The 27,639-nt window shown below is 46.0% G+C and overlaps 1 protein-coding gene across 1 annotated transcript in view; it reads left to right on the top strand.

The window, feature by feature from the left end:
* The window catches only part of LAMC1 (laminin subunit gamma 1), a 123,541-nt gene that overhangs the window by 72,431 nt on the left and 23,471 nt on the right, over nucleotides 1-27,639 (top strand). Inside the window, exons 3-13 of the mRNA XM_028732225.2 lie at nucleotides 3,944-4,074; nucleotides 6,137-6,303; nucleotides 11,305-11,493; nucleotides 14,646-14,763; nucleotides 15,011-15,109; nucleotides 16,423-16,559; nucleotides 16,808-16,930; nucleotides 17,046-17,235; nucleotides 19,168-19,280; nucleotides 21,701-21,922; nucleotides 22,824-23,012. Of these exons, the coding sequence (XP_028588058.2) occupies nucleotides 3,944-4,074; nucleotides 6,137-6,303; nucleotides 11,305-11,493; nucleotides 14,646-14,763; nucleotides 15,011-15,109; nucleotides 16,423-16,559; nucleotides 16,808-16,930; nucleotides 17,046-17,235; nucleotides 19,168-19,280; nucleotides 21,701-21,922; nucleotides 22,824-23,012 (1,678 nt within the window). The remainder of the gene's footprint in view (nucleotides 1-3,943; nucleotides 4,075-6,136; nucleotides 6,304-11,304; nucleotides 11,494-14,645; nucleotides 14,764-15,010; nucleotides 15,110-16,422; nucleotides 16,560-16,807; nucleotides 16,931-17,045; nucleotides 17,236-19,167; nucleotides 19,281-21,700; nucleotides 21,923-22,823; nucleotides 23,013-27,639) is intronic.

Here is a 27,639-nt window from a genome sequence, read left to right as displayed (position 1 = left end):
AGAACCTGGCTCCATCTTCCCCTTGTGTGTGACAGTTGGTCTTGAGGCAAATCATCACTGGCCATTTCCCATTAATCAGGGTAAGATGTAGGGAATTGCTTCATATGAGGGGAAGGGAGGGACCACCCATGGTCTGATTATGAGGAGGCTGATCTGGCATGTATCACTGAAACCTGGGTGGGTGAACAGGGTGGAGTTGGTCACACCCAGCTGTGCCCACCGAGGTACTCAGTGCACCATCAGGCCAGACTTGAGGGTCGGGGAGGGGGAGTTGTTGTAGTCTATAGAGATTCTCTCTCTATCCCTAGGGTCTCTGTCCAGTTGGGGGGGGGTCTAGAGTGTGTGTTCCTGGCATTGGCCAATCGGGACAGATTAGGGATTCTGCTGGTTTACCACCTGCCTCGCTGCCCAGCAGTCTCCCTTCCTGAGCTGACAGAGCTGGTCTTGGAGGCCTCTTGTTGAGGACTCTCAGACTGCTGATTCTGGGAAACTTCAACATCCATGCCAAGGCAGCTGGCTCTGGGGTGGCTCAGGACTTCATGGCTGCCATGACAACCATGAGGCTGTCCCAACATGTCACCGGCCCAATGCACATGGAAGGCCACACTCTGGACCTTGTCTTTTCAACTAGGCAGGAAGACGGTGATTTGAATGTGCGGAACATTGACATCAGTCCCTTGTTGTGGTCACTTCCTGTTTAGATTTAGAATTTCAGCACCTTTTCCCCCTCTGCAGAGATGGGGGACCTATTAGGAAGGTCCACCCTTGGCGGCTGATGGATCCAGTGGGATTCCAAATGGCTCGGGGGGGGGGTGTTCTGGCTGATATGACTGGTGCGCCTGTTGAAGCCCTGGTTGACCTCTGGAACACCCGAATGCCACTGAGTGCCCTCTCCCACTTTGTGGAGCCCAATTGGCCCCCTGGTACACTCTGGAGATAAGGGCAAGGAAACAAGCTGGGAGATGGCTTGAACAGTTGAGGAAAGATTCAAATGAATGCAACCAAACACCGGTAAGGGCTCATTATTGAGCCTCCCTAGTAGCAGTGAAGACAGCAAAAAAGGCCTCCTTTACTGCCTCCATGGCATCCTCATTATGTCGTCCGGTAGAGCCTTTCCAGGTTGTACAGGGCCTTTTCCAGGCTGGCCCAAGGGAGATGGTAGAACCAACGGTAGCTCTCTGTGACTTGTCTGCAAAGCATTTTGAGGATAACATCGCTTACATCCACCAAGACCTTGACTCTGCTGTTATAGCAGATGAATCCCATGGGGTGTCCAGAGCACAGTCTAGTCCTGTTGTGGATGAGTTTCAGTAGGTAAGGCTCAACGATATGGACAAGGTGCTCGGATCAGTCAGAGCGACCACTTGCACTCCGGACCCTTGCCCCTCTTGGCTGATAAAAGCCAGCAGGGAAGGAACAGCTGGCTGGGCCAGGGAGGTGATCAGTGCCTCTTTACAAGAGGGGTGCTCCCTGCCTGTTTGAAGGAGGCAGTGCTAAAACCACTCCTTAAGAAACCTTCCCTGGACTCAGAAAATCCAACTAACTACTGGCCAGTTGCTAATCTCCCTTTCCTAGGCAAGCCTCAAGGGTGGGTGGTCACAGACCAGATCCAGGCGCTTTTGGAAGAAACTGATTTTCTGGATCCATTTCAATTGGGGTTTAGGCCTGGTTTGGGCACAGAAACTGCTTTGGTCACCCTGTATGATGACCTCTGTCGAGAAAAAGATAAAGGAAACATGTCCCTGTTAATTCTCCTCGACCTCTCAGCAGCTTTCAGTACCATTGACCATGTTATCCTACTGGAGTGACTCTCCGAACTAGGGGTGGGTGGCACCGCTTTGCGGTGGCTCCAGTCCTACTCGGATGGTCTTTCCCAGAGGCTGTTCCTTGGGGAATGCTTTTCAGCCCTGTGGAACCTTTCAGCTCAATCCTATCCCCCATGTTGTTCAACATCTACATGAAACCGCTGGATGGGGTTATCCAGAGCTTTGGAGTACGTTGTCAGCGGTATGCTGATGACGCTCAGCTCTATTTCTCCTTTACATCTGCAGGTGAGGCAGTGGAAATGCCTTGATAATGGACTGGATGAGAGCCAACAAACTTAAACTCAATCCAGATCAGGCTGAGGCACGGTTAGTGGGTGGTTCCCTAGACCGGAAGGCTAGAATGCTGCCTGCTCTTGATGGGGTTACACTTCCTCTGAAGAGGCAGGTTCGTAGCTTGTAGGTACGCCTGGATCCTTTGCTGTTGCTTGAGGCTGAGGTCTCAGTGGCCTGGAGTGCCTTCCATCAGCTTTGGCTAGTGGCCCAGCTACAGTGGTACCTCGCAAGACGAATGCCTCGCAAGACGGAAAACTCGCAAGAAGAAAGAGTTTTCCGTTTTTCGAGGTGCTTCACCAGACGAATTAACCTATGGGCTTGCTTCGCAAGAAGAAAGCCCATAGGGAAATCTCCGGGGACCTCTTTTAAAATGCTGGCGGTCGGGAGCAAAGACTTTCGCCCTCCGCCGGCCTTCAGAAGAGGTCCTGGACCTCTTCTGAAGGCCGGCGGGGGGCGAAAGTCTTTGCTCCCCCCCACCTGCCTTCCCAGGTGATCTTAAAATGCTGGCGGGCGGCAGCGAAGCCCTCCTGTCCCCGGAGCTTGCGGGGCAGGAGGTGGGGAGAAGGGCTTTTCTTCCCACCGCCAGCCTTCAGAAGGCTGGCGGTGGGAAGAAAAGCCCTTGTCCCCCCCCCACCCCAGCCTTCAGAAGAGGTCGGGGGACAGACTGTCCCCGGACCTGGTCTGAAGGCGGTTTCCATAGGAACGCATTGATTGATTTTCAATGCATTCCTATGGGAAACCGTGCTTCGCAAGACGAAAAACTCGCAAGAAGAAAAAACTCGCGGAACGAATTAATTTCGACTTGCGAGGCACCACTGTACGTCTTTATCTGGACAGGGATAGCCTAACTACTGTTTTCCATGCTCTGGTAACCTCAAGGTTAGATTACTGCAATGCGTTCTACGTAGGGCTGCCTTTGAATATTGTTCAAAAACTTCAGCTAGTGCAGAATTCAGTGGCCAGGTTGCTCATTGGAGCAAGGCGGTTTGAGCATATTTCACTCATTCTGGTCAGACTGCACTGGCTACCAATTAGTTTCCAGGCCCAATTCAAAGTGCTGGTTTTGACCTGTAAAGCCTTAGATGGCTCAGGACTACAATACCTCTAGGAACTCTTCTTTCCATATGAACCTACCCGGACCCTGAGATCACCTTCTTAGGCCCTTCTGAGGGTGGCAACACGAGAGCAGGGCCTTCTCTGTAGTGGCTCCCCATCTGTGGAATGCTCTCCCCAGGGAAGTTCGCCTGACGCCTTCATTAATACACCTTTAGGCACCAGGCAAAAACGTTCCTTTTTGACCAGGCCTTTACATCCTATTCCGGGAGGAGGTCCGAGGACAGTGGGGAAGACGCGCTGCGCTTCCCCGCTGTCACGGAGATTTCCCTATGGGCTTTCATCTTGCGAAGGAAGCCCATAGGGAAATTCGTTTTGCGAAGCGCCTCCAAAACGGAAAACCCTTTCGTCTAGCGGGTTTTACGTCTTGCGAGGCATTCGTCTTGCGGGGCACCACTGTAATGTGGAATTACAAGGCCCAACAGGCCTACTGGCAATGGCCTCATTTGCATGTCACTTTAAACTATAGTTACACGTGACTATGGTTCAAAGCAGAACCTGCAGCAGGACGAAGTGTTGGGTGCTCTGCTCCCCGTCCGCCTCCTGCTGCTGTGTGTGGCTTAGCATTACCCCTGAACCTTGCCTCTGGGTTTGTTTTCCCCAAGCAAACCACAAGCAATAAGCCAAAAACAAACCTTGGCTAGAGTCACATAGAATATATGCTATACATTGAGTGTTGCTGTGGCTTGTTCATACGTGTATTGTGGCTTAATTTCAATTTCCCCTTTTAGGAATGGGTAACTGCTACCGATATCAGAGTCAGCCTTAATCGCCTGAACACCTTTGGAGATGAAGTTTTTAATGATCCCAAAGTTCTCAAGTCTTATTACTATGCCATTTCTGACTTTGCTGTGGGTGGCAGGTAAGTAGTAAACCTACATCCAATTATATATTTAATATCTTAAATAAGTGTTTGCTTGGGGCTTCTGACTGCATCCCCCAGCCCCATTTTTATTTGTATGTACACACAGTTAAAGTGATTTTTCATTTAAAAATGATGACTTAATAAAACATCTGTTACTGAACTTGTGTACTGGTATTTAACAGGCTCAAGGACTATTCCAATATCTATGGTGCATTCTTCAACTTCATTTGCACTAGATTCGTGTAACCAGGTCAAGCTTATAAAGTTCAGTAGTACTTCTCATAATTACTTAGCATTGTTTACATTTTATGAAAAGTCTCTGTCCATGATAAAAGAGGTTGTCATAAAGTAAAACCCAGACATGAGAATTTAACCCATGGGCAGGCAACCTAAGGCCTGGGGGCCAGATCCAGCCCAATAGCCCTCTCAATCCGGCCCGCGGATGGTGTGTTTTTACATTAGTAGAATGTGTGCTTTTATTTAAAATGCATCTCTGGGTTATTTGTGGGGCATGGGAATTTGTTCAAACACCCCCCCCCCAAATATAGTTCGGCCCCCCAACAAGGTCTGAGGGACAGTGGACCGGCCCCCTGCTGAAAACCCTTTTCACTGGTTAACAATTGTTCAACAGTTCAGATGGGAAGCAGGGGAAAGTATTGCTAGTGGTTGTGTATTAATTGCGGCTCTGCCTTATCCCTGACTTTGTTTAAGCTAACAGTTGTCTATAAAAGCTTTCCATACAAATACTTAACTTTTCCAACTTGCTCAGAGCACTTTGTATATATTACATCAGTAACTTTCACAACAGCCTTCTCAGTTAGGCCAGTATATTTATCCCCATGCAAAGATGTGGAAGAAGCAGACAACGGATGCTGAAGAGCTGGTTTGCATAAGGCAAATAAGGTAGAAGTTGGGCTTCTTGGCTCACAATGCACTCTTTGAACTTCTAGCCACTAAACTCTGGCTGCTAGAGTAGGTACGCAGAGTACGTATCATTTGTAAACTTTGAACTTGCTTTACACAACTTCATCATGTTTGCTCTCCCAGTAAGTTATGTGCTCTGGCATAGTGGGAGCTAATAGCATTTTTGATTCATTTTTCAATAATATCAGCATCCCTTATCTGCCGTTGATTCACTTAAATGTGTCAGTATTCTTCAGTCTGTAAAACAATAACACTTCTGTCAGAGTCATAACACTTGGGTTGTGTCTAAATCAGTGCTTCTCAAAAAAATTTCTCTGGGCCACACTGTCAGAATAAAAATTTGCTTGCAGCACACCAAATGTTTTTATTGATGAAAAATGTGTTGGGAAACAAAGAGACACAACTCCTAACAGTGCTTGATTTATAACATAGAACACATCTACTTTATCATATGATCGTGGGACACCTAGAAGGTATAAAACAATGCAACTACGTAAGAGCATGAATCATTCCTAAAATATAATACTGTTGGTGCTTGAATTTTCCTGCCACACTTGCCATTCTCTCCTGCCACACTAGTGTGGTGTGTCACACCATTAGAGAGCCACTGGTTTGGGCTAACTCTGGAGAAATCAACTGCATAATAACATGGTGGAGTGGATGTGAGAGGGGCACCTGAAAGCTACATTGGAATAATTATTGCTACTTCTATCCTGTTCTTTCTCCCAAAGAAGCCCAGGGCAGCAAAGGTAGAAATGTTACAACAGGTCCCTGTTTGCCTGTCTATACTGCACGCTTTTCATTGGCAATATAAAAGGCGATTCCTCAAGGAATATGGAAGCGCATTGGGATCGGTTTCTTTCTTTTAAAGGAAAAAAAAATTTAGAAATTGCTTTCTCACCTACTACTTTGCTTTAGCCGTCACTTGAGAGAGGTCGGGTGACTGTATTGGTTCATTGTATGTTAAGAAATTTCCACTGCCCTGAGAATCACTTTCCTTGGGGTGGAGGCGGGAAGGAACAGAGAGACCCCAGGAGTTCCTTTGATGTGAGTCAGTCTGGTTGTGTAGGAGGTTTGGACTCTTGTGGGGCACAAGATGTACATTTCTTCCTGAAGTCTTGCTCCTACCGTGCAGGTGTAAATGCAACGGCCACGCAAGCGAGTGTGTGAAGAATGAATATGGAAAGCTGTCCTGCAATTGCAAGCACAATACCTTTGGGGTGGACTGTGAAAAGTGCCTCCCTTTTTACAACGACCGGCCTTGGAGAAGAGCAACGGCAGAGAGTGCCAACGAATGTTTGCGTAAGTGTGCTGGGGTTGTTCTTAAATAATCTGGCTTTGTCTAAGAAGCAAAATCTTCCTGCCAATTATTTCATCACCTCCTACTGTCATGTGGGAGGTAGCCAATTTTAAAGCTCTTTGGAGTGTTCTCTTCCTTTTTCCTCCTGGCAAGATCCAGTCCCTTCCTGTCTCTTGTCATCCTGTATTAATTCAGGAGCTTGGCTTATTTTAAACCCTACCTCAAACGTCTTTGTTTCCTCTTATCAGTTGGCGTGCGTTGTGTGGTAGAAATGCCTTGGAACCTGCAGAGTGTTGGGTAATTCTTTGTCTCGTATCTCAAGATTCAGACCACACTAGGTGCTGTACAGCTTGTTATCTGTGCTTATTGTTGGCACACCGATCTATTTACCCAACTGCAAGATAAAAAATGTATTTTTCATTTATGCATTGTTGATTCAGCATAGTCCTCTGGACTTAACTAATTATCACCAGGAATTGTGTTCTACGCCGCAGATGAACATAAATAGATAATCTGTGCCAGGATGACCCAGATTCCGCAGTCACAAGAAAGGAATTCTATAATATGCATGAAATATACAAGCTGATATGCAGGACTCTCCCTTTGCATACATTGCTCCTCTTCTCCTAGTCCTGGGAAGAGGCCAAGGATCATAGAATTGTAGAGGTGGAAGCAAACCCCAAGGGTCACCCAGCCCAACCCCACAGAAGCCTTGCCCTCTAACTAGTAGAAATCCTGTTCAGCAATCCCTTTGGCTTTTGAGACTTCCCCCAGGTGTTGTCCACATACAGTTTAAAGCACATCATTGTAGCCATTAGTACTAGAAAGTTTGGTGGTTGGGTTGTTTAAACAAATAATAATAATAATAATCTGGGAACTCTATTCTGGATGCGACCCAAGACCTAGTGTTTTTCTGAGTTACTGTGGGGTTTGTGATATGCAGGCAGTCCTTTCTTTTTTGAAAGGGAAAAACCCCAAACCTTAGGGGGAGAAAAGGGAGAAAATTTGGATTTCTTGTCTTTCATTCTGGGTGCAAAGTTCTGATGGGGAGAAAGGTCATGGGACTTGAGCTTAAACCAGTACAAGGGACTGCTGTCTTCTTAGAAACTGCTGTAACCCTCAGGCTTAAAAAATACCCTAGACGTAGAGTGGGTTAGGTGCATCAAGAAACCGTCTGTGTGAGATGTGTCCATCAGAATGAACCTGGTGCCCAGGGCTTTATTCTGGGCAAGGCACCTTACAGTTGTTTCCATAGTGACTGCTTTTCTTGTGGGAAAAGTGCTTACATATGGTACCCGGGTGGTGTTTAGGAGGACTGCAGGGTGTGGCCGGCAGATTTATCTTCTGTCTGGAATGTACAGTAGAATAGGATGACAGTGAAGCAGGGGGAAACTGTTGTAAGGCAACTGTCTAAAAACTTCTGTGTGCAATTGTTAGTTGTTTTGTGACAACCTTGGGAATCAGTTTAAGTGATCATAGAAAGAGGTGTTTTTTTAAAAAAAGAGGAGAAAAGTATTGATAAAAGCAGTTTATTTTAATTGCTTGATCTGATACTTGCTATATCTTCTTGCTTCTGGAGTTGCAAAGTATTTCTGGCCTTCAGAGATTTTTCAAATGGACACAGGTTTGCAGTACAATAGAGTTCTGATTATAGATGCAAATGATCTCTCCTGAAGAAACTGAGAAATGTTTGTGAAAATTATTTCCCTGGAACCCTCGTTCCTTCAAGGTATGATCCAGCACCATGAATTTAGCTGAAACTCAAGTGAAGACTCTCAAATGACCCCCAGAGTCCTATCTTTGGATATAAGTGCATGTTATAAGAAGAGCAGCCTCATATCAAGTTCCCCATCCCCTTCCATAGTGGGCAGCACATCACTGAGCTGTGCGTTTCTCACTGTGTCATTGGATAGAATGTTCTCCTCACTGTTGAAATAACAAAATAGTCACCAGTCTTTACAACATAAGCCAGTGATGCTCACACGCATCTGTGCTGGAAATCCAGACATCCAAAACATATAAAGAATTGTTTACAGACCGGCTCTTAGAATCAAATGCATTTGCAACAAAGATAAAACACCAAAGGATCACTGAAAATAAACAATGTCTCCTGCAAAAAAGAATATCCTCCACATGTTGATTGCGACATCCATTGGGCTCCCATCCTGCCTAGAGAAAAGCACCTCCATCAAAGTGAGGGGCCACCTGACAAAGAGCAACATATCCCACGTGTGGGAGACCTCCACCCACCATCTTCTAGCTATCACTTGGCAATCAGAGAAAGCTACTTGTTGTTAGATTTAGCAAACCATTCAGAGTTTGCTATCAGCAAGCCTCCTGTTACTGCAGTTTGCCAGCCTTCCATTCTACACAAACTGTTAGTGAGAGCTTTACGTAAGCAATCCTGGGTCTTATCCTTGTAATCTAAGTGCTGTATCACCTGTGCGTATTCCATAGATATAGCTACCTTCAAAGCACCAGGACAGGTAGAACATATCACTTCAAACAGAACATCACCTGCAGATCATGCAAAATAATTTATATCATTGAATGCAAAGAAATTACAACCAACCTATGCACACATTTTAGAAACCACAAATCAGTGATTTTGACCAAAAAAAAAAAGGTGGAGCAACCTGTTGCCATACACTTTATTTCTGAGCGCCTTGTCGGACTTAATAATTGGTACAGAGGTGCCGGCAGATCCAACCATGTTAGCAAGAAGGCAGAACTTTTGGATGCACACAGTGGACGCCTCAGCACTGCATGGCCTCAACCCAGAGGATACAAGCAGTGTGCCTTCACTTCAGCAAAATGAAGGCCTTCTGTGCACACCCTAAAACTGCCCGCTTGGAAACAGCCTTCTATCTATCAGAGGAACCAAAGAATGTGAATGTTGAAACATTTTGCTATAAGAATTTAAAATGTCTGTGAGAAGGCATACTCCCTGTAACTACAGATAATAATTGCCTTGCAGCATCTTGCATTTCCCTCTGCCCAGACAGTCTGCGATGGGCCTGCACTTTTTGAGTTATGGTGATGCTTCTGGAATTCCCCCACGCTTCTTAGCTGTAGCACAGGCTGTATGGTGCTTCTTTATTCCTTCCCATACATTTGACGGGTGGGGTATAGCATCTGTGCTGCATGGGGACTCTGCACTCTGGTGAGCACCCAACACAATGTCTTAATTTTTGAAGGCACAGTTTAGCCTGCTTCATTGCACGCTAGTGTGCTCTGGCCTGCAGCATTAGAATCGCTAGCTTACTGCATGGAGAGGGAAGACAACATTTCTTCTTAACTTGCTTCATATGTTTGCTGAAAGTTCCCAGCTGTATATGTGAGTCTGTGACTTGAGTTGAAAGCCTGACGAAACTGGTGTCTGATGGGCTCTTGTTCTGCTCCATGTCCTAGACATGAGCAATTAGGCCTGTCTGTGCTAAGGAAAGCAGAAAGTTTGTTCTCTCTCATTCACATGCACAGACACACAGGATGCAGCTGGGGCAGGCTGGTCTCGCTGCTATCTTTCCCTGCAGTTTGCATGCCAGAGAGCAGTGTAAACTGTGTGGGAGGGCTGTGGGAAGGCTAGAAACTGTGGCACAGCTGGAGAGACAGCCGGGTGGAAAATCTAGTACACTCAGCAACATATCGCGACTCCAGCCCTTTGGGGTGAGGGGGTGGGGAAGGCATGCTCATGGACAAGGGCTAATTGCCTCCACCTCCTGGGGCAAGAGCAGGTGAACCATAAGGATAGCGCTATTCTGGTTTGCAACATGGTTCCTATGCAGCTCCCTGCGGTTCCTCTGACTTGGGGGGGGGGTTTACCCCAATGCTGCTGAAGTGAGGATCACTGCAGGTGCAGGAAGGGTGTGTCAGCTTGACTCTGCTCTGTGGATTGGCAGCTAGGGGCCTGGGAGCTCAACCCTGGCTTTCCATTTGGGCCCCTTCCCCCCGCCCCCAAGTCTAAGGAATTGCCCCACCCGCACCCTTAGTCACTCTAGCTGTTTCCCTCATGTACGCCAAGACCCAGGCAAAAGGGGGTCTGTAACACAGTGTACGAACCTTAGCAGATTTCTCTCCTGACGTTCCCACCTGCCTTGACTTGTGCACCAGAAATGGGTCTGCGTAGCACGAAGTTCATAAGCAGAGCACTCCGTGTGTGTGTTTGTGTGTGTAAAAGAGCATGTTGCCTGTGTTCTAGCTTACATGGGAATTGAAGAATAGAGCCCATGTTGCTGGCCGTTATTTCTTTTTTAGTTCAAAATACAGTGGTACCTCGGGTTAAGAACTTAATTCATTCCAGAGGTCCGTTCTTAACCTGAAACTGTTCTTAACCTGAAGCACCACTTTAGCTAATGGGGCCTCCCACTGCTGCTGCGCCGCCAGAGCCCGATTTCTGTTCTCATCCTGAAGCAAAGTTCTTAACCTGTGGTACTATTTCTGGGTTAGTGGAGTCTGTAACCTGAGGTGTATGTAACCTGAGGTACCACTGTATGGCTTGGTGTTCTTTTTTTAAAAAAAACCAGAACAGCAGGAAACTGAGCTCTACTACATCCCAACCTATGGGATTTTTTGCTCCAGTTCAGAAGCTTCACCAACCATCTCAGCCTCTGCTACCTTTGGTGTCCCCCTAAACTAATAGGATGGAAACCACAGTGAACTAGCTTTCTGAAAATCACTGAACTTGTTGAGCTTTTATATTCTGTATGGTAAACCTGGAATGTTATCTGAGGTCCCAAACTCTTGCTGCATCATCTCCAAACAGGTAGAAACAAATGCTTAATTTTCTCATCTCTTTACTTCTCCCCAACCTCTTTTCATTCTGAGCCATTTGGTGTTTCTGCATTTTTCTTTTGGACTGAGCACCTTCTTTTACAACTTTATAGACTTGGTAGCGTTTACTTCTGGATTTGTTGCCTGGAGGGTTGGGCAGATGGAAAAGGGTTTAGCAGGGAGATGTGCTTAGTGGCCTACTAAACAAGCACATGTTTGTTCCTTACCTCTAGCTTGTAACTGCAATGGCCGGTCACAGGAGTGCTACTTTGACCCTGAGCTCTACCGCTCCACGGGCCACGGTGGCCACTGCACAAGCTGCTTTGGTAATACTGACGGACCAAACTGCGAGAGATGTCGGGAGAATTTCTACCGCCTTGGGAGTGAGGAAGCGTGCCTGCCGTGTAACTGCAACCCTGTGGGTGAGTGGCAGAGATGATGAATCTCTTGGGTTTTTCAGTTGTTAAGCTTCCAAAGGGAGAGAGTTCTTGGCATGCTTTGTGGGTTTAAATTATAACAACTAGAATAACATTTTGTGTGAAGTCAACTCTTAAATCAGCTTTAGTTTTTAAAAGGCAGGGGGCCGACCAAAATGGTTGTAGTCCTAATGGGTGGGATGTATGTGAGATGGAGAAGAGACTGCCTCTTGCAGGGATCATGTGGAAGGGGCCATGGGGCATGGCCACCCAAGATCAGCGCTGGAGGGGCCCATTATGGAAGAGGCAGTGATGTCCCCAAGTGCTTCTTCCAACAGGAGTGGAGAGTTAAGCCTTCTTGCTGCGCCTAGTGATTCAAGTTATCTGGCGTGACTGATGAGGTTAACCCTCTTCTGGTGTGCCTTGAATTCTCTTTCTTGGTCACAGCTCAGCTGGTAGAGCATGAGACTCTTAATCTCAGGGTTGCAAGTTTGAGCCCTGTGTTGGGCAACAAATCCCTGCATTGCAGGGGAATGGGCTAGATGACCCTCATGGCCCCTTCCAACTCTACAGTTCTGTGGTTCTAGAACGGATGATGTGTGAACAGAGATCTGTACTTGGGCATTAGTAGAATAGTGTTCAAAATGTTAAACAGTGGTTATCCAGATTCACATATTCAATAAAATCTGTACAGAATGTAATATAGCTGAGGTGTCCAACTCAGGCACTGATCTGAGCTGTGTTTATGTGTTTCTCTGTCAGGCTAATGCTGTGATCAGACTTTTGCTATTGTGCCAAGTGTAAATGCCAAGTGGGGTTGCAACAATGAAGACTGGTTTTTCAGTCAACGGCAAATTTAGAAGGCCTGATAAGGAGCATTAAAACCTTGTAGTATATTCCATGACACAACAGGCAGCCAGTGTATATTTAAAGTGTGTGTGTGTGTTGATTTAAGATGGCATTTTTGCCTGAGTAATTGTTCCTAAATAATTGCTGGCTTGAAGGAAGACTGTTGACTGTATATGGTAAAGGTCTTTGTGAGCTTCTTGTTGCTAAATCAATCTGTTTTGTTTTAATCCTCTTAATGGGTTTTTTTGTGTCAATCCTTTTCTAGCCTAAAAATGAAGTAACCTCTTGCAATGCCAATGAGAAGTTAGCTTTTTAATGTCATCCTTGCCTCTTTAAAGTACTGATACTTGACCCACTGAAAAACAACACAAATGATCTCAGTGCATCCTAGTTTGGAAGTTAAATGCCTTGCCATTCAAAGCCTTTAATGCAGGGGTCAGCAAGGCTCACCGGGCATGGGCTGGATCACTCCCACGGAGATCCTCCATGGGCCGGGCCTGCGCAGCGCGACACCGGAAATCATGTCTGCGCATGTCCGTGGTGCCGGAAATCACTCCTGCACATGTCCAGACGCTGAAAAGTGCGCCTGCACAGAAGCGATTTCCGGCATCTGGGCATGCACAGAAGTGATTTCCGGAGCCACGGGAGAGAGTCCCCACGCCGCACTGTGCCGGTTTAGCGTGGTGCGCAGGGACTCGCTGAGCGGGCAGCTCAGTTCAGGGGCGGCTCATGGGCCAGTTAAGTGACCCTCATGGGCCGCTTTTGGCCCATGTGCCTTAGGTTGCCGACCTCTGCTTTAATGTAAGAGGCAGCAGCTAGCCTGCTTCCTGTGCTGCCAGTCACCAATCTAGAGGGAAAAGATATGTGGAGACACAGCATATGCTTCAAGAGAACTTGCCAGCAGGATTATTTAGAGTGTGTTATTGAAGTGGGCTTCGTGGGAAGCTGGTTGTTGATCCGTGCTTTAATGGATTGTGACCTATATTATTTCAGATAAAGCCTCTTGCTTATGAAACCCCAAAGCCTATATCGTTGGGTTCTGTATTCCTTCAGTATAGGAACTTAAAATGGTTGGGGGTGAAGCCAGTGTGCTCTGCAGTTATGGAATGACCTTCCAGGTGAGGTCTGAGAGTGGGCATCTCTCCTCGCCTTTGGGGCAGAGGGGGGACTGCCAAGTCTTCTGTGAAAGCTTTTTAGATTGTTGAGTCTGGTGGCATTTGGTCTGGCTGCCGGTGGCCCAGGATATCTGAGTCTGCGCTGCGTCAGAGCCCAGGCGGAAGCTCTTTGACAGAACACACCTCTGTACAGAAACAGTCTCTGCCAATAGACAAGGACCACCTTAAAGGAAAAGGGCTGTGCTAGAATTCTTCTTCCTGCCATCTGCCGTCCTTTATTTGAGGAATCTTATTCATGGAGCATTTCATCACTCAAACCCCACCTGCCACTGGAAGTGCTGCAGTCCAGACTCAAGTTGCCACCTCAGTGAAAGCTAGACTTTTGCTTTATGTATTTAATAGGACACCAGGGTCTTGTGGCTTTGCTGGTCTGATTTATGTAGAAGCTGAACGTTCTACAACCCGCAGCCCATAGAGAGATATGATAACACTGCTTTTAAATAAAAGAAATTATGTACACAAAGCCCAGGTTATAACTCAGATCAGCAAAAGAGAGCGGGGGGGGGGGGGAGTCTGCTGCTTCCTACAATTGACAAGCAAATCATAAGCTGCTTTTTAAACTCCCTCAATTGTAGTGGACAGACAGCTGGATATTGAACTTCTCAAAAACACCATATAACTAAATAACTAGCAGCGCAGTTCATGCTCTTTTGCCTCACAGAATGTTCAGGATTTTTGTGTGCATGGGCTTAGCCTATTCTGAGCTGTGCCAACAAGAATCAAAATAGTTTGTTTTACATTGTATTGGAGCAAAAGATTGTTCTTGTCTAAGTATATGCACCACTTGGTGGGTGGGTGGGTGGGTGGGAACACATACACCATATAACTGCCAAGTATTAAATTATGGATGATTGCAGCTTCAATATAGGATAAGTCCTGATTTGAGTGTGTAGGTTGGAAACCTTTAGATGGTTAACACATGTTGCATATTTTACTTCAGATTACTTCATCTAGATAACATTGTTTTAGTCTGGGGTGGAGGGACTATAGAAATGATATGCTATTGTGATTGCCTTTGCCTATTCTAGGATTCTGGCCCCTCCCTATTTAAGGGCCTAGTTTGAAGAACAAATAGTGCAGTTTTTGTGTTGATTTGCTTTTTAATAGTACCTTGATCTCATTTTGTACACACAGGTTCCCTCAGCACTCAGTGTGACAACTATGGGCGGTGCAGTTGTAAGCCTGGTGTGATGGGCGACAAATGTGACAGATGTCAGCCCGGCTTCCACTCTCTCACAGAGGCCGGTTGCAGGTAAAAGTTGACTGACCCTAGATCAATATATAGATGAAAGTAGTGGCTGTGACAGAGAATGTCCTGATGTTGCTGGGCTGCAGCTCTCATCATTCCTGACCACTGGCCGTGATGGCTGGGGGCTGGTGAGAGTTGTGGCCCATCCATATCTGCAGGGCCTCAGGTCCCCTTCCTGATATACGGCCTGGAAACTTGGTTTCCTCCTTCTCCTCAGTGCTCTGACTGGACTTCTTTGCTTCTCTTCCAGGCGGTGTTCTTGCAATCCTGCTGGCAGTATGGACGAGTGCAACATGGACACGGGGCGTTGTACCTGCAGAGACAACGCTGAGGGCTTCAACTGTGAAAGGTAGGGGGGTTGCATTGCGCCACAGGATTTTGAATGTGGGATTTGACCCATTTGCTGCGCTTTGCCTTTCTGCCCTTTGTAGGGCTCGGAGAAGTGTACAAGAGGGATGATCCCTTTTTTATCCTTACAAAAAATCCATGATGAAAATCAGGCTTGAGAGACAGCTGCTTTTTGGTTTTTTTAAAAATATTTTTTATTAAGTTTTCCATTTAACAATCCAATCATATCACATTAATTATTCCAAATTATACCAATACATATCATAAAGTCCAAATATTTTGCCAAATTATAAATTTTTGTTGGGGGTTCCCATGCTTCGAGTTCAGTAAGGGTCCAATCATCTCATATTTCTGCTGCTTTTAGTGTTCACCAGTCCCATCTTTCAATGTTCTTGTTGTTATCCTTTTTTTTTTTCTTAATAGCCTCTGAGTTGTTTCCACAGGCGAGTTAAAGTAAGCAATATTATGCTTCTGTGTGAACTTTTTTAGGCTCTCCCTTTTTTTAAAGCTGAGAGATGGCTGCTTTTTGAAAGACTTCCTAATGAATCTGATGGTTGGGAGCAGCTCCTGACGTTTCAGTCTGTTTCTCACAAAGAGCAGGTGGGGTAATAAATTGGCACCTGTGCTAGGATTGAGTGAAAAGATTTCACTTGAGAATGTTAGGCTCAGTTTTTGTTGGGGAGATGGAAGAGAAATTTGGGCCACTGAAATGAGGCCATTTTGCCAATTGAGAATTAAATATGTAGAGATCCACTTGGCAGTAGTGGCTTTCTTTTTCCTTTTCAACTTGCAGCAGTTCTTCTGCTGTTAGTGAGAACAAGCCCTTTAGGGCTCAGTAACATTTGTGTGGAACGCGCTGTTGTTATTCTAGCAAAAGCACAGGGTGAATTTGATTATCTATGACAGGTGCATGTCTTTAGACACCCCCATGTGCAGAGGTTGGGTCTCAGCTCTCCACCAGAACATGGATATAGCCATGGAAGTAACAATTGCCGTATAAAGTGAGGAATGGTTCTGAGTAGGGATTAGAGTCCAGCTTTTCCGGGTCAAAGACCAGCATCTGTCTGCTGCACCACAGAAGAAAGACAATCTCTAGCAATACTTTTTCAGGATGCTGGCTGTTATTTTACCAGAATGGAAGACTTCCTCAGATTTAGTGTGAAGTTCTGCCACAAAGTGGTCTAGCTTGACTATAAGAAATATTGTGGATGCAGCTCTGTGGCCCAGTTAAATGAAACTCTTAAAGATGTGAAGGCAGAAGATCAATGTGGGAGATGGATTAGAAGTGCTTAGTGGTTTTTTACTTTATTTTAGGTGTAAACCTGGCTTTTTTAACCTGGATCCCGCCAACCCAAGGGGATGCACTCCCTGCTTTTGTTTTGGGCACTCATCTGTCTGTACCAATGCTGTTGGATACAGCATCTACCGAATTACCTCCAGCTTTCAGTATGGTAAGTGCAAGTTTCAATCTAACTTGAACAACTCCTGCCCTATACCTTAAAAGCTTTAACATTTTCTTTTCACAAGATAGAGACTGCTGCCTGATTCCAGCTGCACTGCAGTAGAACATGGTTTGTGTTGCAGAAAATATAAATTAAATTAAATTATAAAATGATAAGGTTACATCAAGAAAAGCACAGGCTATGCAGCAAATTAGTTTGGCAGTGCTTAAGTTCCAGTTTCTTTTTGTGGCTTTCAGGAGAGGAGGACTGGCATGCAGAACAGCGAGATGGCTCTGAAATCTCAGTTCAGTGGATTAGTGAGACTCAAGAAATATCTGTGATCTCAGAAACTCCCTTTCCCATCTACTTCATTGCTCCAGGTATATAACAAGAGTGGCATGGTTATTTGCATGGACCGGTAGCGTGCTAATATTTACAACTAAACTCCCTGCCTTTACCATTCCTTGGATGTGGACTTTGTTGCTTCCCTTTCAGGCAAGTTCCTTGGGAATCAAATCTTGAGTTACGGCCAAAACGTGACATTCTCTTTTCGGGTCGATAGGCGGGACACACGCCTTTCTGCGGAGGACATAGTGCTTGAAGGTGCTGGCCTGAGAGTCTCCGTACCTCTGATTGCTCAAGGCAACTCCTATCCCAGTGAGAGCACCCTGAAGTATGCCTTCAGGTGAGGGCATGTGTTTTTCTAATCTGGGGAAGTTCAAGGTTGATTGAAGGAGCAGCAAATGGCTTTAACCAGAATCTAACGCAGCACAAAATGTTTCTTTAAAGAGAGTGCAGTTTCGGATTGGAATTCTAGCTGTGGCCAGCTATGAATTACTTAGCTTGAATCATTGATAAAAGCCGCCTGCAAAAACTCTGGGAACAATGAGATTGTGGTTTTTTTTTTCAACAATTTGAAGTTGGCTCATAATTACTGTGCATGCATGTCTCCATTCTAGATGTAGGCATGTTTATTCCCAATGCCACTTGGCAGGCAGTATCCTGCATATTAAGAGGGGGGTTTTCCTTGTATCTGAGTGGATGAAGAATACCTCTTTTAATACAGCTCTATGCAGCGTTTTTTAAAAAGTAATTTGTATTAAAAATAATGCTACTTTAAAAATGTCTGCTGCCAATTTAATTATGCAGTAGATTTTTAACTGATTACTCTAACCAATTGTCTGATGTTTGTAGCCCAAACAATATGGCAGCATCACTTAAGAGAGCTACGCTTTCGAGGCTAAAAAGTGTGAAGCTCTGATTTTGGGGGGGAAAGGAGAGGTTATGATCCAGCCAGAGTTGAGCACTTTTGAAGTCCTCTTAATATTAATTGGGGAGAGTTAAGAGTGCACCCAACTTTTCCCTTTCAACCAGTGTGTCCGCAGGTGCTTGCTTCACTTTTTGTGGGATCATGTCTAAATTTTGTTTGAGGACACACATTCATATTTTCAGCTTAAAATGGACTGAGTGTTTTATCCCACATAGCTATTAATAAAAGGCTAATTCAGACTGTACTCTAAAAACATTCTTAAAAACATTATAGCTTCATCCTGTATTGATTTGTTGTTTTTCCTGTCCTTCCTCTGAATAGCTCAGGGCAGCTTATGGGTATGTTTTAGACCCAGCTTTGATTCAACAGAACCAGCCCCCTGTGGCTTCAGACCACCTTCTCTGACTGTCTCAATGTGGATAGCTTCTTGTCCTATTTATTTTGTTCCCAGCTCTTCAGGGCTGCCACCTTTCTTTCTCTTCACTGCCAATGTAATCTTAAAAACGCAACTGGAACAAAGCATGCAAAATAGACCTGTCTTGTGTGCATCGTTCCCCCTCAGGTTGAACCATTTGCTGTGCTAGGGCTTGCCGATCAGAAGGTCGGCAGTTCAAATCCCCGCAACGGGGTGAGCTCCTGTTGCTCAGTCCCAGCTCCTGCCAACCTAGCAGTTCAAAAGCACATCAGAGTGCAAGTAGATAAATAGGTACCGCTCTGGCGGGAAGGTAAACGGCGTTTCCGTGTGCTGCTCTGGTTCGCCAGAAGCGGCTTAGTCATGCTGGCCACATGACCCGGAAGCTGTACGCCGGCTCCCTCGGCCAATAAAGCGAGATGAGCGCCGCAACCCCAGAGTCTGCCTAATGGTCAGGGGTCCCTTTACCCTTTACACACTCTAATAGCTTTTTAAACATAGCTGTTACAACTTGACAGTGGTGCCTATTTGAATGGGATGGTGGAGGGATAGTGGGCTGCATGGCAGCTGCTGTGTGGGACTTTTGGGTGTTAATGGCTCTGGAAATCTTGGCTAACCAGCTGATGGCTGGGCAGGCTAGAGTGAGTGTGACCTCCTTCAAGCACTGCTGGCACGCCACTGCCAGGTGGGGGGGGGGGCAAAGAATGGGAAGTTGCTCCAGAAGCTCTTAGCCTGGTGGGATGGAAAGGAAGAAACAAATAAAAGTGCCTAACCCTTTGCACTAATCCCCGAGTAGAGGCAAGTGCGCCCCCCCCCCCAATAATAATACAGTAACATTGCACAGTTTCTTGAGTTGTCCTGTAGAAGGGGAATGACTAATCTCACAAGTGAATGCTTTAGAGGTTGAAAAGTGATGCATGTTTCTTCCCTGTTAGACTCCATGAAGCTGCAGATTATCCATGGAGACCTTCTCTTACCCCGTTTGAGTTCCAGAAGCTGCTGCACAACTTGACTGCAATCAAGATCCGTGGGACCTACAGTGAGAGGAGTAAGTTGCCACAGTAGCTGGATGATCAGGCTGCATGGGTGCCAAGCACGTTAGCCTCTTTGCATCAAGAAGGAGAGGAAATAGGCCAGAGACGGGGAATTGCAAGCCTTCCAGATCTTGTTGGGCTGCAGCTTCTACCGCCCCTGAGAACTGGGCAGGCTGACTGGGGCGGGCGGGAGTTTGATTCCAGCTGCATCTGATGGGACACACGCTCCTCATCCCTGGAATATTATCATTCAACTATTGTTGGATGGTGGTAAATGTTGTAGATTTGCTAAATTGCGGATATTTTCCAGCAATGTTTAAGTTTAGAAGAGGGCCAGAGGAAAATTCTTAACATTTTCCAGTAAATCTAAGAGCTGAATGAGCACTTATAATAAATGTCCAAATGCTGTTGTCATTGACCAGCAAAGGACATTTTCCTGAGAATTTAACAGGTCATCTTGATTTTGCCAACACCTCCCTGCTTTCCCATGTAAATTGCAGAACTTTCTGAATTATGTATTCATTAACCACCTGACAGAAGTTGCCCATAATGTAAAGCTAGGCTGATACAATGCAGAAAGCATCTGCTAAATATGTCTAAAATGTATGGAATTTGCAGAAGCATTGGTAAGTTATGTATGCTTTGGTGAATAGCATTGCTGAAAGGGGGGAGGGAGAAATGCAGGGAAATTGTGGTGTAATTAACATTCCTTTCATTGCAAACATGCAGGGACACCTAGGGCTGTGGCTGAAGCCAGAGTTCGCTACCCAAAATGTAAACATCCTTCCATCAAAATATAGTCCCATAAAATTGTTTTATACATGAAGCAGAGCCCTTCCTAAGGGCAATTTCTAGGGCATGACTTTCAGCAACGAGCCAGTTAGGGGAGCTCTAGAGTTTTGCTGGGAGCTCTCACAACAAATGTTTATAAAGGATGAATTAAAAAGTTAGGCTGGGCCAAGAGATCAGCCAGTCCATCTGCGAAGGGGCGGTAGCTGTGGGGGCTCTTTCCTGACCATATAAGCCGAAGGAATGGTGTGTGCAAATACATTTTATGGTAGTGAAAGCTGCATTCTTTACCCACTCCCATGCTTTTACAAGGATGGCAAGTTGCCATCTCTGCTTGCCTGTTAGCTCTGCTGTGCAAAGGCATCTCCCTGCTTTGGTCTCTCAGCATCACATGGAGGCCCAGGGCAGATGTAGGGCTGCTTCCCTGAGCAGCTGCACTTGCAGATCAGGAGCCAGCCGCAGAGATGCACCTTCCCTCCTGCCGTCTCTGGAGCAGTTCCACTTGCCAGCATTAACTGTGGTTTCATGTTGCATGTGCCTGCATGCAGATCAGGAACTAGAGTATAAAAGCTATGGTTTTGAGCAGATTTGTGAAGCGTAGATATGAGGGACCTTTGCTTCACATCTCATGCAAAGTGATAATTCACACAAAGGAGGAGAGGAGGCAGAACTGGTCCAGGGAGCGCAGGAGGAAGTGGGATGGAGTGTTTGTTCCTGGCCCCTGGTGCAGTTGGTAGCAAACAAGTTCTTTCCTGTCTTTCACCAACATGATTTCCCATAATAAATTTAACAATGTGTTTTCCTGAAACACTTTTTTGATGTGTCTAGAACAGGCATAGGCAAACTCGGCTCTCTAGATGTTTTGGGACTACAACTCCCATCATCCCTAGCTAACAGGACCAGTGGTCAGGGATGATGGGAGTTGTAGTCCCCAATCATCTGGAGGGCCGAGTTTGCCTATGCCTGGTCTAGAACCAGCCTTGCAGTACACAAAATGTATAATTTGACATGGATGAATTAGAAAGGTTGTTTTTAAACCAAAACCTAATAATTTGATCTATTTATATGCTATCTTCTAAGCAGAAACACATGGAAGATAATTTTGTTGACATTTAAACCATACATTCACCTAGTGCAACAGTGCTGCCAATAGTTACGGTCATTTCTAATCCCTCATAGGAAGGTTTGTAAAACAACCAAGGAACTACAGGAGTCAAAAGTGTGGTGAAAGTAGCCACAGAATTTGCTGGTGGGGAAGTTGAAAGGATGGAGCTGGTTCCTTCCCTCCTCACTCTCATCCCACACGAGTCCTGACCAGGGCCTTAGGGAGAAGGTCACCTAGAGCAGTGTTTCCCAACCTTGGGCCTCCAGCTGTTTTTGGACTACAACTCCCATCATCCCTAGCTAGCAAGACCAGTGGTCAGGGATGATGGGAATTGTAGTTCAAAAACAGCTGGAGGCCCAAGGTTGGGAAACACTGACCTAGAGGGTCACATCTGTGAGGCCCACAGCTGGAAATCTTGAACTTGTGTTTTGTCTTGGACAGGATTCAGGTTCTTTGCTTCCAAAGCTGTTCTAAGCTTCTACACTTCTAATAGTTAATGATAGTCACATTTGCATGTATGAACCACATCTTTTTTTCCAGGTGCTGGATATTTGGATGATGTCACTATTATGAGCGCACGGCCTGGGTCTGGAACACCAGCAACTTGGGTGGAGAGCTGTACGTGTCCCACAGGATACCTGGGGCAGTTCTGTGAACGATGTGCCCAGGGCTACAGGAGGGAGACCCCTAATCTTGGGCCCTATAGTCCGTGTGTGCCTTGCTTCTGCAATGGGCACAGTGAAACGTGCAACCCTGAATCGGGTAAGAGAGAGTGCTCAGATGCAGATGGTGTTGGGGTTTTAACTTTTTATTTTTGAGCTTTGCCATTAGACCTAGAATATGATGCTAGCCCAGGAAGTCTCATTGAATTGATAGCATTGGCAGTTGACCTGAGATTGAAAAAAAGTACTTATTCACACAGCATGTAGTTGTCCTATGGCAGTTTCTCCCACAAGAGGGAGCGATGCCCACCAGCCTGGAAGGTTGGTTCCTAGGAACTGCACATGGGGACCCAGGAGCTGTTTGTGGGCTTCACGCAAGCTTCTGATTGGCCACTGGGAGAACAGGAAGCTGGGCTAGATGGGTCCCCTTTGGCCTGATCCAGCAGCCAGGCCCTTACACACTTACAGGCTCTTACGTTCTTATGAGAACGTTCTCTTATGAGAACGTCTTCATGCCACCCAACAACTGCTTTCCCAGGTGCATTGGTAGTACCTGATCACAGCAAAGAACAAGCCAGTAGCTCCCTCTTCTGGCAAGGTGCCTGTATCAGTTTCTCAGTCTCTAATTTGAGGCCTGTGGCACTTTACATAGATTTAAGCCAAGCAGCCAGAGTTGAAAGTTCTTCTGGACCCTGACAGTGTTCACAGGGGAAATTCCCCTCTTCCTCATTTAGTTTTACTTTTCAGTTCTCTCCCCCCCCCCCCCTTGATAATACTGTTCTTGGAATGGCAAGCGGTCAATGGAAAGACAAAGCCATAAGCGAAAAAATAAATCCAGCCCTGTGCCTTGTCCACCCCCTAAAGCTTAAGCACATCATGTTTCCGGAAAAGGCCATGTGCTGAGAAATTAGTCTGGGCCAGGAGAGATTCTGGTAAAGCAGTTGCCCACTGGCTGCATAGACCTGGGGAATAAACCGCCCTCTTTCTCCCACCTGAAACAGGAGCCTGTGACTGCAGGGACAACACAGCAGGTCCTCACTGTGAGAAGTGCAGCGATGGCTATTATGGAGATGCAACCACAGGCAGCTCTTCCGACTGCCAGCCCTGTCCATGTCCAGGGGGATCAAGCTGTGCCATAGTGCCCAAAACCAAGGAGGTGGTGTGCACCAGTTGCCCAGCTGGTACTACAGGTATGCTGCCATACATGAAGCTTCAGTTATGCATATTCACATGCTACTTGCCAGAGGTCTCTTAAGGTGGGGAAATGGTTGAATGATGTTCCATACACTTTATTACTTTTTTTAATACAGGGGTGGGGAACTTTTTACAGCTCAAGTTCCACATACCTTCATTGACAACTACCTGGGGGGTTGCAGGACAGCGGTTGGCAGGGTCAGAGTGTGAATGGAGCAATAGGTGATGATGATTTATTTGATTTATATACTGCTCTTTATCAAAAGATCCCAGGCCAGTTGTTTTTGTTGTTGTTTAGTCATTTAGTCGTGTCCGACTCTTCGTGACCCCCTGGACCAGAGCACGCCAGGCACTCCTGTCTTCCACTGCCTCCCACAGTTTGGTCAAACTCATGTTGGTAGCTTCAAGAACACTGTCCAACCATCTCGTCCTCTGTTGTCCCCTTCTCCTTGTGCCCTCCATCTTTCCCAACACCAGGGACTTTTCCAGGGAGTTTTCTTTTCTCATGAGGTGGCCAAAGTATTGGAGCCTCAGCTTCACGATGTGTCCTTCCAGTGAGCACTCAGGGCTGATTTCCTTAAGAATGGAGAGGTTTGATCTTCTTGCAGTCCATGGGACTCTCAAGAGTCTCCTCCAGCACCATAATTCAAAAGCATCAATTCTTCTGAGATCAGCCTTCTTTATGGTCCAGCTCTCACTTCCATACATCACTACTGGGAAAACCATGGCTTTAACTATACGGACCTTTGTTGGCAAGGTGATGTCTCTACTTTTTAAGATGCTGTCCAGGTTTGTCATTGCTTTTCTCCCAAGAAGCAGGCCTCTTTATATAACATTAAAAACACATTTTACAGGACATAAAAATAAAAATATAGACAAAGCTATGTTTATGATAATGAAATAATCGTAATAAAAGGTGCCCCCACCCCTTTAACAGACCATAGACTATATAATGGCCAAAGACCTGGGTGAAAGGATTGTTTTCGTCTGGCACCTCAGACATGTAATGATGACGTCAGGCAAGTCATCACCAAAAAGGTCCGTTTTCATTTTGCCACCCTCTGAACCCCTCAGGGAGGGGGATAATGACAAGGACCTCCCATGACAAGCACATGCTCTTACTTTTGTACATAAAACCATAGAATCTTAGAATTGGAAGAGTCATCTAGTCCAACCCCCTGCAATGGCGGAATCTCAGCTAAAGCACCCGGGACAGATGGCCGTCCAACCTCTGCTTAAACCTCCAAGGAAGGAGAGTCCACCACCTCTCGTGGGAGTCTGTTCCACTGCTGAACTCCTCTTACTGTCAGCAAGCTTTTCTGAACGTTTAGTCGGAATCTCCTTTCTTGCAACTTGAAGCCATTGCCTCGAGTCCTGCCCTCAAGAGCAGGAGAAAACAAGCATGCTTCCTCTTCTGTTTGACAGTCCTTCAGATGTTTGAAGATGGCTATTATATCTCCTTCAGTCTCCTCTTTTCCAGGCTAAATATCCCCAACTCCTTCAACCATTCCTCATAAGGCTTGGTTTCCAGACCCTCAATGATCTTGGTGACCCTCCTCTGCACATGTTCCAGCTTGTCGGCATCCTTCTTAAACTGTGGTGCCCAGAATTGGACACAGTATTCCAGATGCGATCTGACCAAGACAGAATCGAGTGGTACTATTACTTCCCTTGATCTGGACACTAGATTTCTGATGATGCAGTCTAGAATAGCATTCGCTTTTTTTTTGCTGCTGCATCACACTGTTGACTCATGTTAAGCTTGCGGTTCACCCCTAGATCCTTTTCATGTGTACCGCTAGTAAGCCAAGTGTCCCCCATCCTATATTTGTGCATCTGGTTCTTCCTGCCTGGGTATTGTTTGACTGGGGAAATGGACTTTGCAGCCCATCTGAGGGTGATGCTTAAGAACTGTGGATAATAGGTATCCAGGAAAGCTGAAGAGAAACAAACACAAAAGGGGAACTGTCCCATTTGGTCACTGGCCTCATTGACCATTACAGCAAGTAGAAGACTACACACACACACACACACACACCCCTCTCCTTCCTGTCCTAGTGAATTGCAAGGCAGTTTAGAATTGGCCCCCAGATGAACTATTGGCTGATTCATCTGAGGAGAAGGCAGCCCCCCAAAAATTGTGCAACTTGTCTGCATTCCATGAATGAGCTTGTAAGAGTTGTGCAAGCCAACACAAAAATTTTTTTACATCTTAGTGTTGGCGGCTCCTTTGTATTTCTTATCAGCCCTAACAGCCATGATGCACCTGGACTCCTGTTTCTTTGAAGTTCAAGTTTCCCCCCGTTAATCTTTAGTTCTACCATATCAATTAATGGTTAGATGAAAATAACGATAGCTTTCTGTACGGTGTCTGTGGCAGTTGCGAGAAGCCATCTGTCTGAATGTGATCGAGAGGAGAGGAGAGGAGAGAGCCGTCTCCCGTCCCTTTCTAAAGATTCTCCCAACTGAAATACATTTTCTGTCAACACAAGAACTAAAACATGCAAACATAAAACTCCGGGGTGTAGCCAGGGGGGGGGCAGCTGCCCCCCTAAATCAATACAAATCTGAGCTTCTGCCCCCTTAACAAAAATCCTGGTTGCTCCTTAGCATTTCCTCTTTTGCACTCTTTTGGTCTTTGTATGGATTATAAATTTGATTATACCTGTTTGCTCTCCATCATGTTTTCAGCAAATTCCTTTTCAGTTTAAGATTTTTACTGTGGAAATGTTGCTTCACTTTTCAGCTCTGCTTTCTTTCTTTTAACTCCTTGGTTTTTCAAGTCATGGGGGAGGGCTTCCCCCTTCTCAAGATGGCATATTTCTTCCTTCTCATCTTGTATTTTGCCCAACCCCTTTATAGCTCTTAACTTTGGAATTTGTTGCCAGCCATAGTCGATTCAACTTAAATTTCTTCCCATTTTCAAAAAGCATCTAAGTCTTCCCACAGAGCTGTCTTCTTTGTGCCACTTGCAACCATTCTTTGACATCAGACTGCTGTTGCTTTTTCCTTTTGTAAGAAAATGACCAAGAAAGATGTTTACATTTAGTTTACGCACACATTGGATTTCCCCTAAAAATTCCTTTCTTCCTCCTCTCCCTTGTGGTTTTTCTCTTTTATTCCTCCTGCCTTCCCCATATTACCTTCCCTCTTTTATAAGCCTTCAAGAAGGACCTTGTGCTTAAATCTCGGAACAATGCCTTCTCTGTCTTCAGTTCTTTACAAGTTGGCTTGTCTTAATAGTATACTATTTAATAGTAGTATTTTATTCAGAGAGTTGGTGACTGAATTTGGAAGCATGGTTTATTGAGATGGGAATGAGCCTGTGAAAGTCTCAAGTTCCCACTTGCTTCCCAGCACTAGTGAAGAAGCCACAGGGAAGCTGTCATTTCCATTTTTGGTTAACCAGATTCAACCAAACCATAAAAATTGCTACTGAACCCTAAACTGTGTTCAGTCTTAACCAGGGCTTTTTTTCATCCGGAAGTCACCGGAACTGAGTTCCGCAACCTCTTTGGTGCATTGCGGCACCTCATTGTAGCGGACTGGCAGCTGTCTAGCAGCACGTTGCCCAGAGCTGCGTGTCGGAGCCTTTGGGCTGCACAGAGTGTCAGAGGTGACGTTGTAATGCGGCCACAGTGATGCTAGCAGTGGGACGATTGAGCAGAGAAGCGTCCCGCCCCCCCCCCCCCCCCGCTAAAAAAGGCTCTCTTAGGGTTGTCCATCAAAAAAGCTCAACAACTTTTTGGGAGTCCCTGCACCTCTTTTTCTAGGAAAAAACACTGGTCTTAACCATGGTTTGCAGCTAGCTTTTTTTTAACAAAGTAAGTTTTTTTAAAAAATAATAATAATCAGATGTCAAAGCAAGCTACGATTTATAAAAAATGGAAGTGAAAGCCTTCAAACCTTGTGGTTACACCAGAGGGGGGGCATAAACCCAAGGCTACCACAGGCTCATTTCCATCCCAGTGAACTACAGCTTATCATGTCAGTTGAATAACTCCAGTGTGACACAATGGTTTGATTGCTGGATTTGGACATGAAAAACAAATTTTCATATCCACAGTGCTTTACTTTCTCCCAGCATTGTTGTGAGGCTAAAGCAGTGTTTCCCAACCTTTTTTGGGCAAAGGCACACTTGTTTCATGAAAAAAAATCTCGAGGCACACCACCATTAGAAAATGTTTAAAAAATTAACTCTGTGCCTATATTGACTACCGTATTTTTCGCCCTATAGGACGCACCGGCCCATAGGACGCACCTAGATTTTGGGGGGGAAATAAAGGGGAAAAAATTATTCCCCCCCCCCCCAGACGCGGGGCTGGGGCGGGAGAAGCCCGAGCTTCCCCCGACCCCAGCCCCCAGAAAGGGTCCGAGAGCGATGGCAAAGGTGAGCGCACCTTCGCCATCACTCCCAGAGTTTGCGGGGCTGGAGGTGGGGGAAGCCAGAGCTTCCCCCGACCCCAGCCCCCAGAAAGGGTCCGAGAGCGATGGCGAAGGTGAGCGCACCTTTGCCATTGCTCCCGGAGCTTGCAGGAGCTGGGGGTGGTGGAAGCCCGAGCTTCCCCCGCCCCCAGCCGCCAGAGCAGGTCAGAGAGCGATGGCGAAGGTGTGCGCACCTCC

Source organism: Podarcis muralis, chromosome 5, assembly GCF_964188315.1.
Source record: "Podarcis muralis chromosome 5, rPodMur119.hap1.1, whole genome shotgun sequence".
Classification (NCBI taxonomy): Eukaryota; Metazoa; Chordata; class Lepidosauria; order Squamata; family Lacertidae; genus Podarcis; species Podarcis muralis.
This window is presented reverse-complemented; position numbering and strand designations above follow the sequence as displayed.